At 35.3% G+C, this 15,715-nt stretch overlaps 1 protein-coding gene across 5 annotated transcripts in view; it reads right to left on the minus strand.

The window, feature by feature from the left end:
- Positions 1-1,221: 1,221 nt before the first annotated feature.
- The window catches only part of LOC145291423 (uncharacterized), a 117,192-nt gene continuing 102,698 nt past the window's right edge, over positions 1,222-15,715 (minus strand). For all 5 annotated transcript variants that reach the window (XM_080137253.1, XM_080137251.1, XM_080137254.1 and 2 more), the window contains exons 5-6: positions 12,281-12,373; positions 1,222-3,911 (exon numbers count right to left, since the gene is read on the minus strand). In XM_080137253.1, coding sequence (XP_079993379.1) covers positions 3,804-3,911; positions 12,281-12,373 — 201 coding nt within the window. In that variant the 3' untranslated portion in view covers positions 1,222-3,803. The remainder of the gene's footprint in view (positions 3,912-12,280; positions 12,374-15,715) is intronic.

Raw genomic sequence — 15,715 nt, forward strand, 5'->3', positions numbered from 1 at the left:
GTTGCACACATACAAATTAATTCCATTTAAGGAATGTAAGGCTTTCCACCATTGTCTGTTGAAATGCATAATTTGACCAGAAATATGTGAGAGGAATATCAGTCAAAGAAGTAGAACAATAGACAATAGAAAATATTAAACATTCCAGGATGAAAGAATGTTTATATAAATCGACAACAGAAAGCAAAACAGGACAAATAGAGAGTTGGTCACAGATTGAAGACAAGCTGCCAAAACCCTGCCATGTGTCTTCACTGATGTCACATCTGTCATACTAAAATTGAAAAGGCTATCATTGAAAATAAACAACATATTTTTATAACCCAGCTGTGTGTGTATTTATTTTGTATATATCATAGAAAGTGACAAAAGTTGATTTGAGAAATTATATAGGCTGAAAAGCACATTGAACGATTGACCATAGTGAATATGTAACAGAAACAAACTTTGTTCATGGAATTTTTTGTTTAGTTTTAGGCACTGATAAAAAGTGATGGAAATTGCTGACTATTGCAGTTGCTTGATGAGTATTCTAATTTTTTTTTTTTTTTTTTTTAAATGTCTTACAGGGTGGAACCATAGATTGAAGCTGAGTTGAACAGCTCCCATGAAGATAATGATAGAGCAAGGATAAACCCGCAACATCTTTTCTGTGAGACAGAAGTGACAAATTTTTTTTCCAAGTTCATGTTTATGTAAGGTATGTGACATACTTCTGTATGAGGGGGGAGGGGGGGTCTATGTAATTCATAGTTTCAATTTTGTTGAGTCTTCTAGCCATTAGCCTGGTTGATATGAAAGGAAATTGTGCTTTGTTGGGTTCAATCGCTTGACAAAAAAGCACATTGCAGTATAAGAAGATTTTTGAACCAGAGACAGGGTGTTATTCTGGAAAGTACCTGTAAATAAATATCTGTTGTTTCAACTGAAAAAAAAAACTGAGGTGAACAATAATACTATTCACGGATCAGTCAAGAAAAAAAAAAAAAAAAGCAAAGGTTTCAGCAGTTTTTCAATGATGAAAGTAACTTTAATAATAATAATGATGAAAGTAACTTCAATAATACTAATGATGAAAGTAACTTCAATAATAATAATGATGAACGTAACTTCAATAATACTATTCACAGATCAGTCAAGAAAAAAAAAAAAGCAAAGGTTTCAGCAGTTTTTCAATGATGAAAGTAACTTTAAAAAAAATAATCATAGTTAAACAGTAAATGTTTTTTTATAAAGCTTTATTAATAGATACAAGAATGAAAGAAATATATCAGAATGGAATCTATTACATAAAGAACAGTTGTCTCTGTGTACGTGTGTTTGTATGTCAAGTTAAAAGTCAAAAACTACAAAGCAAATACCCACAAAGTTGGTATACCCTTTCATAAAGCTTTATTCAAATAACGAAGAGATACAAGAATTAAAGAAATATATCTTTATATGGAGTGCAGTTGCATGTGTATGTGTGTTTGTATGCCAAGTTAAAAGTAAAAAACTACAAAGCAAAGATCTCCAAAGTTGGTATATTCTTTTATAAAGCTTTATTCAACTAACAAAGAGATACAAGAAAGAAATGAATATATTTTTTATATAAAGTGCAGTTGCATTTGTATGTGTGTTTGTATGGCAAGTTAAAAGTAAAAAAACTACAAAGCAAAGATCCTCAAAGGTTGTATATAGCATAGCATATAATAGAGCTTTATTAATCTAACAAGATACAAGAATGAAAGAAATATATTGAAATCGTAAAGTTCACTTAATATGTATTAGTCCACTAGATTTTTATTTTATACTTGTATTATGTTCTTGCAACAGTATGGTCAGGTGGGAATTTCTTATTGTATGATATTTCAGGAAAATATACTTCTTCAGGCATTCGTCAAACACATATTTGAAGAAAGGAAATTTTCCCATTATAATCATACACTAAAAAATTTGCATCTGACCATATTGACACAAAAATAACACACTCGAAATATAAAATATAAAAATACACATCTATATATATAAAAGCGAAAATGTATGTATGTATGTATGTATGTGTGTGTGTATGTTTGTGTGTCTGCTAAAAACTTTCGACAAACAACAAAAATTCACAAATTTGGTCTCATATGAAAGCCTCATCCTTTGCCCGACAAATATCGAAAAATTGGCCAAAAACATTAATTTTTTCACCCTGAAATAAATACTTTTCTACAGGGGGAGGTCAGCAAAAACTGTCCTCTCATGACGAAATCGGTTCTACGCATGCGTCAAACGACGTCATAACCTGATTTAGTTTAAATATTTGAAGAAATGACGCAATTTCATGTATGTCGTGTTAGCTCAGTTGGTTAGAGAATTAGGTCATAATCTAAACGTTTTGGGTTCAAATCGTGGTGTGAGATGTCTTCTTTTTTTTTTTGATTTTTTAAATTTTAATATTGAAGCAGGGCTATTTAAGCCATTTTTGACGTAACGTTCGTTTTTCTGTTTTTTTTTTTACTTCGCTTATTCTTAGGTTTTCATTAACACCCCTCAACCCCGACCAATCACACACACCCAAAAACACCCGGGTACCCACCGATTTTTTAAATTTTAATATTGAAACAGGCTTATTTTAGACATTTTTCACATGTTTTCTTTTTTGTTTTTATTTTTCAGAAGTTTTAACGTTCATTTTTCTGTTTTCTTTTTTGTTTTTCAGATTTTTACATTTAACATCGTTTGTTTGCCTTACGTTAGTTTTTTGTTTTGATAACCCCCCCCACACACCGCTTTATTTTTCAGATAAGTTTTAATGTTCGTTTTTCGTTTTTCTTTTTTACTTTGCTTATTCTTAGGTTTTCATTAACACCCCCCATCCCCACCCGACTACACACACGTCCAAACACTCAGGCAGCACCAGGTACCCCCCCCTGCTAGTCTATCGCTATATATATAAAAGGCAAAATGTGTGTGACCATTTCATGTATGTCTCGCAAAGGCTTCTTTACATTACGATCGCTTAGAACTGTTTATATAGCCCCTAGATAATAATATCTACGATTTGGGAACACGGGTCGCCTCTACATTTATTTACATCGACTTTTATGAGATTCACGCTATTTCGCTCTGCCCCCTGTTTGTCCTGCTTTTTAGTATAAATAAAGTGAAACTGAATTCAAACCGTGCGGTTCTCGGCATCGTGCCGGGAAACATCCAGAAGCAATCAGCTTTGATCAATGTGGGGAGAAACTCCTCTTATATCAGACAATTTCTATTCAATCTGGACAATGGGGAGCTGGTTTCCCCCTACCCAACATCTGTTGGGAGAAAAAAACAGTCAAATTTGGGTTAGTAAAAGTTAACTGCGTGACTTCTTTTTGACCTCATTAATTAGGTCAAATAGAAGCAGCAGAGTTAACTTTTATTGCGGGCCACCTGTTTTTAACAAATTCAAATATGTTTCCCTGGCATGTCGCCGTGGCCTAGTGGTAAACGTCGCACGTTTTTTTTTTTCACACTTTCATTTCCAACTTTGCCTCAAGGGTTCGGATTCGATCCTCATACTCACCTACCAAAACTTTTTATTTTTATTTTAAGCCCCACCCACTCCCGGAGTTTTGATTTACTCAAAACCACACACACCTCAAAACAGTCGGGCATTGCTGGGTACCCCCCCCCGCTAGTCTATATATATAAAAGCGAAAATGTATGTATGTATGTTTGTGCTAAAATCTTTCGACAGACACAACAAAAATTCACAAACTCAATATCATATCGAAGCTCGATCCTTCGCTCAAAATTCCTTTAATATATATGTGTGTATGTCTAGTTCTTTTTCATTGGTTAGAGGAACGGCTGGTTGTAATCGTTTTTACAGTCTCAGTTGTGCGAATCTCTTCTTTAATTTCCAGGTCGTTTTTGGGTGTGATTTCTTGGTTTTCTTCCTGAAATAAAAGAAATATTCACTCTTTTAACAGTATTTGTAAAGAATTTTTCTTTAACATAGTTTTCTATCTTAAAGTTCGTTTGACATGTTTTTTCATACTATATTCTACTACCCACAAAATTTATGGATTTTGAATTCCTTTCAAATAGTCATCCATATTTACTTTTTTTTTTTTTTTTTTTTTACACAGTGATCACCACTTATCAAGGCCCGGAAGCCACTCAGGGATAAGGGTTATTGCAAGTACATTACCTTAGTGTGGAGATTTGATGAAGTGTTTACTTAAGGAGGCGGTTCATTAGGAATTTGTTAACATTGGACTTGAAGACATCCAAGTTGTAGTCCGGAGGGAAGCAGGCAGACGGAACAGAGTTCCACAGGCGTGCAGTTCTAAGAAAGAAGCTTTGTTCATGGAATCCGTGTTTTGATTTAGGCACAGATATAGAGTGGGGGAAATTTTTCACAGTGGATTCAGCTAGACGGGTGTTTTTCATGAAAGATTGGCGAGGGGGGACCAGAGATTGGAGTTCAGACGAGCATCTACTATGGAAATAACGATAAAACAAGGATAGGCTCGCAACGTCTCTTCTGTGGGAGAGAGGTTGCAGGGAAGAGAAAAGGGCATCCCCCACTAAGCCACGAAGTCTATTTTGTGCTCTGTCAAGGCAGGATAGGCTGTTTTTAGCAGCTCCTGCCCAGATATGGCAACAGTATTCCATCCTTGGACGTACTTGGCTTTTATATAGATAGAGAATTGCATCAGTAGTGAGATATCTTCTGGAGCGGTAGAAGGATCCCACCATCTTTCCAGCGACCTTGGCAACAGACTTGATGTACGTGTTCCATTTCAGATCAGGAGTAAAGGTCACACCCAGAAGCTTGTCAAAACACGGGGCCTCACCCTGACGAGAGCCATCCATCACAATTGATGCCAGCTGGGGATCAGAGTGTTGATGATGTAAGGATAGGAGTTTGGTTTTGGATGCATTAAAGGTAATCAGCCACATCTTCCCCCACTGAACCACGCGCTCGAGATCCGAGGAGAGAGAATCAGAGAGAACTTTGTCATTTACAGCCTTTGATGTGTTGCCGTAGATGGTCGTGTCATCAGCATAGATGTCAACGAATGATTTAAGTATGTGTTTAGGGAGGTCATTAATGTAGATCAGGAAGAGAGTTGGGCCCAGGATTGACCCCTGAGGAACTCCAGCATTTATATTGCAGGCCTCCGATTTTTGTCCATCTACCACTACTCTTATGAGCCTATCGGAGAGAAAATATTTAATGATTGAGAAAACATTTCCAGTTATACCGTAGCTGGAAATCTTGTGAAGTAGACCTCATGCCATACCTTGTCGAAGGCCTTTGATATGTCGAGAGCAATTGCCCTAGAAAGGAAGCCTTTGTCAAGAGATTCACTAATCCTGTGGGATATAACCGTCAGCACATCTGTGGTAGATCTTGCAGAGCGGAAACCATATTGTGTGTCACTAAGAAGGTTATTCCTGCTGAGGTGGTTGACTATTTCTCTATTTAATATGGATTCTAGCAACTTACTCATAACACACAGGAGACTTATAGGTCTGTATTGAGAGAGAGATGACTTATCACCTGAATTCTTAAATACAGGGCAAACTGATGAGGTCTTCCAGGGAGTCGGAAAGCACTTCTCCTTAAGGCAGCGCTTAAATAGTTTCGTAAGTATGGGAGCAAGTTCTGGTTGAAGCTTTTTTAACACTATAATTGGGATGCCATCAGGGCCAGTTGCTTTACTGGAATCTAGGTTCTTTATTAGCTTGGCGACCTCATGCATGGATATTTGTATGTTACCTAGCTTGTTCTGTGTTATAGGAGGAAATATGGGGAGTTGATGGCCTTCGTCGCATAGGGTAGAATTAGCTGCAAAGTTCTTTGCAAATAGTTTGGCCTTGTCTGACGCTGACGAGATGACCTCTGGTCCATTGATAATGGTTGGGATAGAACGCACACTTCTGTTCAGGATCCTATTTGTTATTTGCCAAAACTGGTGGGATCCAAGCCGCTGATCAGCTACCTTGGATTTAACAGACTGGGCATATAGCTCTCTTGCATTTTTTATTACTCTTTTACAGTGGTTGCTGGTAGACCTGAAAGCAGCTTAAGTCTCAGTGCATCTATTACGTTGGTAGTTATGGAAAAAGTGATTTCTGTGCGCGATAGCAGCAGCACATTCTGGGGAGAACCATGGCTGGCTGTTAGGTTTTTGTTGGAATTTTTTAGATGGTATGAATTGGTCTATGCCTACAATTAACCATTCGGTCAGATCTGATACTATAGAGGACACATCCTTTTTAAACATGGAGTGCAGAGGTAAATCAGATATGAATGTACGGAAGCTATCCCAGTCAGCCATAGAGTATCGGTATACAGTACGGTGGAGGGGTACGTCTGGGGGCTTCTTACATTTCGTTTTTATCTTAACTGATACGACAGAGTGATCGGAGGATCCTAGAGGAGAATGAACGGAACATGAACATAGCTCAGGGGAAGTTGAGAGAAAAAGGTCTAAGAGGCTTGCATATTGACCGGGTGTATCGGGCACATGGGTGGGTTTGCGAACAATCTGAGTGAGGTCATAAGCAATGGCAAAATCATGACAAAAGCTCCCCTCATTGTCTGTCTTATTTGAATGGGTCCGCCATTCCACGTTATGGACGTTGAAGTCACCACATATGTGGATGTTAGCCGAGGGATGTGAAGACAGTATGTGGTCTATTTTCTCAGATATGCTCTTAAAGATAGTAACTCCGCTGTTGTGGGGCCTATAGAGGGCAAATATAAATGCAGTGGTGTTAGCAAGTGCAATCCTGAAGCACATATAGGGTAAATTAGGATCTTCTCTAGAGATATCCCTGCCACACGGGAAGCCATCCTTAATGTAGGCACATATTCCATGCCCATAATAAATTCAAATTTTACCAGCAAATTCCTCACTGTGTTACATACTTCATTTTCCTAAACTAAGCACTGTAAATGTGTGACGTTACTCACACCCCCTCCTCCAAGTAAAAGAAAGTAAAAATAAGCGGAAAAACTATAATAGAAAAGAGTTGTTCATGAAAGTACACAAAGGCAGCTGAAATAAGATTGTTAATCAAGGTGTGGCATATGACTGGAACTAGACATCAGACATAAAGGTTGTATATTTAAAGTTAGTTTACAGAGAGATTTGAGGGATGGTAGTGAATTTTGCGAGAGATTAAAACAGTCAGAAGCAATTTACCAATAGTCTTGAGTTTAGTTAATTTAAGAACAGTTTCCAGTTATTCCAGGAATAATAATGGTCCAAGGATCGATCCCTGAGGCATTCCCACATTAATGTTATGCTGCTTGGCTGTACGTCCATCAATGACAACCTGTATGCTTCTATTGTCTAAGAAGGATCTAATTATATTTAGTATACATCCAGTTATACCATACAATTTCATTTTCATTAGCAACCCTTTATGCCAGACTTTGTCAAAGGCCTTGGATATATCAAGGGGTACAACCCTGGCTTCACCTGTCTTATCCAGTATATGGTAAATGCATTCAGAGATGATTGTTATAATATCTGCAGTAGAATGACATTGCTTGAATCCATACTGTTTGTCAGAGAGAAGATTTGCTTTTGCAAAGTGGTGAACTAGCGTTTGATTAATTAAGATCTCAAAGATTTTAGTAAAAAGTGGGACTAATGGGGTGATAATTGAGAGGGTCTGTTCTTTCACCAGAACTTTTTTTTTTTTTTTTTTTTTTACACAGTGATCACCACTTATCAAGGCCCGGAAGCCACTCAGGGATAAGGGTTATTGTAAGTACATCACGTTAGTGAGGAGATTTTATGAAGTGTTTAATAAGGGGGGCGGTTCATTAGGAATTTGTTAACATTAGACTTGAAGACATCCAAGTTGTAGTCCGGAGGGAAGCAGGCAGATGGAACAGAGTTCCACAGGCGTGCAGTTCTAAGAAAGAAGCTTTGCTCATGAAATCCGCGTTTTGATTTAGGCACAGATATAGAGTGGGGGAAATTTTTCACAGTGGATTCAGCTAGACGGGTGTTTTTCGTGAAAGATTGGCGAGGGGGGACCAGGGATTGGAGTTCAGACGAGCACCTGCCATGAAAATAACGATAAAACAAGGATAGGCTCGCAACGTCTCTTCTGTGGGAGAGGGGTTGCAGGGTAGAGAAAAGGGCATCCCCCACTAAACCACGAAGTCTATTTTGTACTCTGTCAAGGCATGATAGGCTGTTTTTGGCAGCTCCTGCCCAGATATGGCAACAGTATTCCATCCTTGGCCGTACTTGGCTTTTATATAGATAGAGAATTGCATCAGTAGTGAGATATCTTCTGGAGCGGTAGAAGGATCCCACCATCTTTCCAGCGACCTTGGCAACAGACTTGATGTACGTGTTCCATTTCAGATCAGGAGTAAAGGTCAAACCCAGAAGCTTGTCAAAACACGGGGCCTCACCCAGACGAGAGCCATCCATCACAATTGATGCCAGCTGGGGATCAGAGCGTTGATGATGTAAGGATAGGAGTTTGGTTTTGGATGCATTAAAGGTAACTAGCCACATCTTCCCCCACTGAACCACGCGCTCGAGATCAGAGGAGAGAGAATCCGAGAGAACTTCGTCATTTACAGCCTTTGATGTGTTGCCGTAGATGGTCGTGTCATCAGCATAGATGTCAACGAATGATTTAAGTATGTGTCTAGGGAGGTCATTGATGTAGATCAGGAAGAGAGTTGGGCCCAGGATTGACCCCTGAGGGACTCCAGCATTTATATTGCAGGCCTCCGATTTTTGTCCATCTACCACTACTCTTATGAGCCTATCAGAGAGAAATGATTTAATGATTGAGAAAACATTTCCAGTTATACCATAGCTGGAAATCTTGTGAAGTAGACCCTTATGCCATACTTTGTCAAAGGCCTTTGATATGTCGAGAGCAATTGCCCTAGAAAGGAAGCCTTTGTCAAGAGATTCACTAATCCTGTGGGATATAACCGTCAGCACATCTGCGGTAGATCTTGCAGAGCGGAAACCATATTGTGTGTCACTAAGAAGGTTATTCCTGCTGAGGTGGTTTACTATTTCTCTATTTAATATTGATTCCAGTAACTTACTCATAACACAGAGAAGACTTATTGGTCTGTATTGAGAGGGAGATGACTTATCACCTGAATTCTTAAATACAGGGCAAACTGAGGAGGTCTTCCAGGGGGTCGGAAAGCACTTCTCCTTAAGGCAGCACTTAAATAGTTTCGTAAGTATGGGAGCAAGTTCTGGTTGAAGCTTTTTTAACACTATAATTGGGATGCCATCAGGGCCAGTTGCTTTACTGGAATCTAGGTTTTTTATTAGCTTGGCGACCTCATGCACGGATATTTGTATGTTACCTAGCTTGTTCTGTGTTATAGGAGGAAATATGGGGAGTTGATGGCCTTCGTCGCATAGGGTAGAATTAGCTGCAAACTAACTCTTGTACACTGGTACCACAGAGGCCATCTTCCAGCTATTAGGGAAGCAAGATTCAGCAAGGCATTTATTGTAGAGTTTGGAAAGTATGGGAGCTAGCTCGGCTGAACGTTTCTTAATTAGTATAGCAGGGATGAGATCAGGCCCACACGTTTTTTTATGATATCACAGACATGAGAAGGGGTGATTTTTACATCATCTAATGTGGCTTCAGTCTGCATAGGGAAATTTGGCATAGAGTTGTTTGTTGGCTCTAAGGTGGAGTTGGAGGCGAATTGCCAGTCAAGCAGTTCCACCTTCTCCATTGATGTGCATGCAACCTTCTGGCTGTTGCTCAGTGAAGGAATTAGTGATTACCCTTTATTCACTACATTATTAGAGATTTTTCAGAAATCACAAGTTCCTATCTTTTGTGATTCAATGCGTTCCCTGATTATTTCAGCATGTTTTCTTTTTGGCTGTTGCTGTTTCTCTCTTACAATGATTTCTAGCAGCTACAAATTTTTGCCTATTTGTATTTGACTTATGATGTACAAACCAGCAGAATGCATGCCATCTTTGTGCAATGGCAGCTGCACAATCTGCAATGAACCATGTGGGTAAGTGGGGCTTGCTATAATACTTCCGTCTGGGGACATGTGCTTCAATGCCCGCTTTGCACCATTCAGTTGTCTCATTGGCACACTGTTCAGCAAGAAAAGAGAAGATATGTGTCAATGGGGCATCTCGGATGTGTTCTCTAATGGCTTCCCAGTCAGCCCTGTTGTAGTAGCTTGTTGTTTTGAGCAATGGTTCCTCACCTTGAGGTTGGGATTTAAATGCGATGTCAACTGATACCACAATGATTCATATCATTAATTTAATTTTAATTTGTTTCGTTTATTCATTTTTTATTCACATCATTCATTCACTTTTACTTCAATTTTCATTCAGACAAGTTTTTGTCTCTGTTATGTTGAGGCTCTTTTTACCAGAATTTTGTACTTTTAATGAATCACCTCTTCAATTTCCAAGTGGACTGTGGGCATTAGTCACACAATCCTCAGGTACTGTGGTGAAAAATAGGTCTAGAAGTGAAGCCTGCTGAGGTTCACGATCTGGTAGACAGGTTGGGAATATTACTGTCTGTGTGAGGGAATGGGCTATAGAGAAGCTATAAGTAGAACGTCCAGCTGCATCTGTGTAAACTGAGAAACCAAGCCAATTTTTATGGTGGACATTAAAATCACCAAACACATGTATTTGGGCATTACTATCTAAGGAGAGTGCTGTATCTATAATATCAAAGACATGATCGATTAGGGTACAATCCTGACTTGAGAGGGAATGGTAGAGAAAATATAAGTAACTAACGCAGTGATGAAATGTTAGTTGAAAGCATATAAAAGCCTGGTCATAAGATTTTTCTTTCTAGTTAAAGGAATGGTGTTAGGGGTATAGACTCCAAGCCCGTGCATATATCTATTCGAATCCTTATGGCCAAGTGGGATGTATCCTGTCATGTTAAAGTAATTAGAGAGGATTGAAGAGTGTAAGTTTGTTTAACTTAGTGCTAAGATATCCAGGGAGTTTACTAAAAGGTAAGACTCTACATAATCTAGATTACCTCTAAGCCCATAGATGTTTGTGAAAGCAGTCCTCAAGGGTGAAGGGGAATTGGTTTTGTTTGGGTGGTTGTCTGGTTTTATTGTGATATTTGTTTGGGTTGTCATTTCATTACATTTTAGGTTAATGTAAGGTTAGAGGGAGAGCGTTGAGCAAAGTCGGCCAAGTATACACACAGTGATCCATTAGCTGAGTCCTGTCTAGAAAGTTGTGGCCTCATGAAAGCCCACCAGAGATAGCAGCAGGGTCCCTTTCCATGCATGACATGGCAATACAACTATCCTGATATTATACAACTGATGATAGAGCAGCCACTCTAAGTACTACTAAAGAGTTAGTCAGAAACAGCAGCCAGGCAAACTGTCAATCAGGTACGTTAAAATACAAACGGCTTTAATTGCTTACAGTATTTCATTTTCTACTTTGTTTAAATTCGCTTTTGTCCCCACTTTGCAAAGCTAACAAGTTTTAATAACATAAAATATTTCCATTCATATAATTCATTTGTTTTACTACAATTTTCATTCATATCATTCATTCAGTTTTCATTCAATTTTTTCCATATCATTCCTTCAGTTTTCATTCATATCATTATTAATATCATTTATTCAATTTTTATTTATATCATCAAATCAATTTAATTTAATTTTTACTCATACAATTTATTACATTTTTATTCATATAATTAGTTCAATTTTTATTCATATGATTCATTAAATTTTATTCATAAGATTCATATTGATCAGTTTTTTCATATAATTTATTCAGTTGAATTCAATTTTCATTCATACCATTTACTTATTATTTTTTATATAACTCTTTCAATTTTTATTCATATTCATTCAATTATCATTTCTTACTTCATTCAGTTTCATTCAATTTTTTTTCATATTATCCATTCAGTTTTTTTAATTTTTCATTCATATCATTTATTCACCTTTATTCATATTATTCCTTTAGTTTTTTTTTATATATATTATTCTTTCAGTTTTCATTCATTAAATTTCTAATCACATAATTCAGTCAATTTTCATACATATTTCATTTTCCAATTTTTATTCATATCATTTATTCTAGTTTTATTTACATTATTCGTTCAACTTTCATTCATATCATTAATTTAATTTTAATTTGTTTCTTTTATTCATTTTTTATTCACATCATTCATTCACTTTTACTTCAATTTTCATTCATACAAGTTTTTGCCTCTGTTATGTTGAGGCTCTTTTTACCAGAATTTTGTACTTTTAATGAATCACCTGTTCAGTTTCTGGTTCTTGTTTGGGTGTTTTTCCTTTTTTGGGGGTAGCTCGTTTCTGGTTCCCTTTTGGTGTTGTTTCCGGTTCTTTTTCCTGAAATGAAAAAAAAATTAATTCTTTTGATGAAAAACTTTTCTTTAACATAGGCAGTTTATTTTAAAGTTCATTTGACACACATTCTTTTTTTTTAATACCATGTTAGACACAAAAAGTCATATTCTATTGTCCCCCAGATTTGTGGATTTAAAACTCCTTTAAAGTAATCTTTCCATATTTACTTTCACATAATAAATTCAAATATCATCAGCAAGTTCCACACCGTGTCACATACTTTTTTTTCCCAAATTAAATAATGTAAATGTGTGATGTCATTCACGTTCATGCCCAAGTCTAAGGAAGTAAAAAAAGGTAAACTATAAGAAAAAAAGAGGAAATAAGTTTATCAGCAGAACAAAGGTTATAGAAAGCAGACTTAATAGAAAGACAATTAACAGAAAGTTATTCACAAAGACAGCTGAAATAGGATTGTTAATCAAGGTATGTCAGGTCACTGGGACTAAAGATCAGAAATACAGGGCATATATTAAGGGTTAATTTACAGACAGTTTTAAGAGTGGCAGTGAATTTTGCAACAGTTTAAGATAAGGAAGCTTAACAGACAGTCTTGAGTTTGCAAAAGTTAAGAATAGTTTCAAGTTCAGCACAGTTGAATGCAGTTTGTAGTTGGAATCACATTAACATGAGCTGACATCAAATTATGTAAATGTGGACATTTGTGTGTAGAGGGTTATTTCACAGGATGGTATCACACATGCACCTAGAGACCAACTGATATACACAGAAAGTTTTTTGTTAATCTTGAATTTTCACTTTTTTTAGTTGTTTAATTTTTATTTTTAATTATGAAATTATGCGCACACCCTTCACAGCCATCAATGTAAGGGACAATCATACGGCCAGATGAGAAGATATAAATAAAGACTATTGAAAGAATTATATAGTTGGTCGAGCGGAAAAAGTAAGTTATTCATTTGTCTGTGTATCTATCAGTTTATTTAATTATTGGTGTATCTGTACATTTATCAATTTATTTGTTTATTGATCTATCTATCGATCTATATATCTACTTATCTATCTAACTAGCAGAGTAAACAAGAAAAATGTACTATGTTTTGATAAGTGTATCAACCTATGGACTGGTCAAGTTTGCACTGGAGGGTCTGAACAGCTGACCAGAAAGACATGTTGTCTGTCATGTGATCTGTTTTACCGAGCAAAGTGTGAAGCTGGATTGAAGACATTGAAGAGAGAGGATGATCTGAAAAAGGGGTCTCCTCACAAGAGGGAAGAGTCTCAGACGTATAAGAACTAACCAACCAAGCAAAGATCGTCGATCACTCCTCTGTTATGACGGCTACTGGGGAGAAATAAAAGAATATAAAAATACACAGCATATTCGTCTGTCTTGAAACGTCTTGGTTTACACAAAATCCAACTCCCCAAGATTGGTTGAAGAATTCGTAGAGAACCAATAGCAGAAACAAGTGCGTCATCAAACCTATATGTTATGTAATTGTCTGACACCCATACACACATCAACACCGTTACAGATATATGTAGATAAGACAACATATAGTCCAAGTAGTGTAGAACCTGACAGACATTTTAGTGACACACATATACACTTAAACACACGACGATGAAACATAATGCAAATGCATATATATATATATATATATATATATATATATATATATATACAAGTATAATTACCAAGAAAAGTATATACAGGTAATATATAAACACTCCTGCTATATAACATGTTTGTCATTTTGGTACACAACCACAAGGTAACATCCAGCAAGTTGGTACTGACAACAATACAACAGGGATAGATGATTGTTTTCAAGAAGACAAGCACACACCCTTGTGGTGACTTAACTGGAACTAATTGCTACAAACGCTAAAATACAAACAATTTTAATTGCTTATGCTCCTTCATTCTTAAATTCAAAAAGAAAATTAACTTTCATTCCCACATTTCAAATCTAACAAGTTTTAATGTAAAAGTATTCAAGTAAAATTTTTCATTTCATAAAATTACTTAAGTTTTTCTGCAATTTTTATTCATTTGTTTTACAACAATTTTCAATAACATCCATTCAGTTTTCATTAAATCTTTATTCATATTATGCATTCAGTTTCCATTCAATCTTTATTCATATTATCCATTCAGTTTTCATTCAATCTTTATTCATATTATCCATTCAGTTTTCATTCAATCTTTATTCATATTATCCATTCAGTTTTCATTCAATCTTTATTTATATTATCCATTCAGTTTTCATTAAATCTTTATTCATATTATCCATTCAGTTTTCATTAAATCTTTATTCATATTATCCATTCAGTTTTCATTTAATCTTTATTCATATTATCCATTCAGTTTTAATTCAATCTTTATTTATATTATCCATTCAATCTTTATTCATATTATCCATTCAGTTTTCATTCAATCTTTATTCATATTATCCATTCAGTTTTCATTAAATCTTTATTCATATTATCCATTCAGTTTTCATTAAATCTTTATTCATATAATCCATTCAGTTTTCATTCAATCTTTATTTATATTATCCATTCAGTTTTCATTAAATCTTTATTCATATTATGCATTCAGTTTTCATTAAATCTTTATTCATATTATCCATTCAGTTTTCATTCAATCTTTATTCATATTATCCATTCAGTTTTCATTAAATCTTTATTTATATTATCCATTCAGTTTTCATTTAATCTTTATTCATATTATCCATTCAGTTTTCATTAAATCTTTATTTATATTATCCATTCAGATGTCATTAAATCTTTATTTATATTATCCATTCAGTTTTCATTAAATCTTTATTCATATTATCCATTCAGTTTTCATTAAATCTTTATTTATATTATCCATTCAGTTTTCATTTAATCTTTATTCATATTATCCATTCAGTTTTCCTTAAATCTTTATTCATATTATCCATTCAGTTTTCATTAAATCTTTATTCATATTATCCATTCAGTTTTCATTAAATCTTTATTCATATTATCCATTCAGTTTTCATTAAATCTTTATTTATATTATCCATTCAGTTTTCATTAAATCTTTATTCATATTATCCATTCAGTTTTCATTAAATCTTTATTCATATTATCCATTCAGTTTTCATTAAATCTTTATTTATATTATCCATTCAGTTTTCATTTAATCTTTATTCATATTATCCATTCAGTTTTCATTAAATCTTTATTTATATTATCCATTCAGTTTTCATTAAATCTTTATTCATATTATCCATTCAGTTTTCATTAAATCTTTATTCATATTATCCATTCAGTTTTCATTAAATCTTTATTCATATTATCCATTCAGTTTTCATTCAATCTTTATTC

This window comes from Euprymna scolopes, chromosome 12 (genome assembly GCF_053919585.1).
Source record: "Euprymna scolopes isolate OS-2025 chromosome 12, ASM5391958v1, whole genome shotgun sequence".
Taxonomy (NCBI): domain Eukaryota; kingdom Metazoa; phylum Mollusca; class Cephalopoda; order Sepiida; family Sepiolidae; genus Euprymna; species Euprymna scolopes.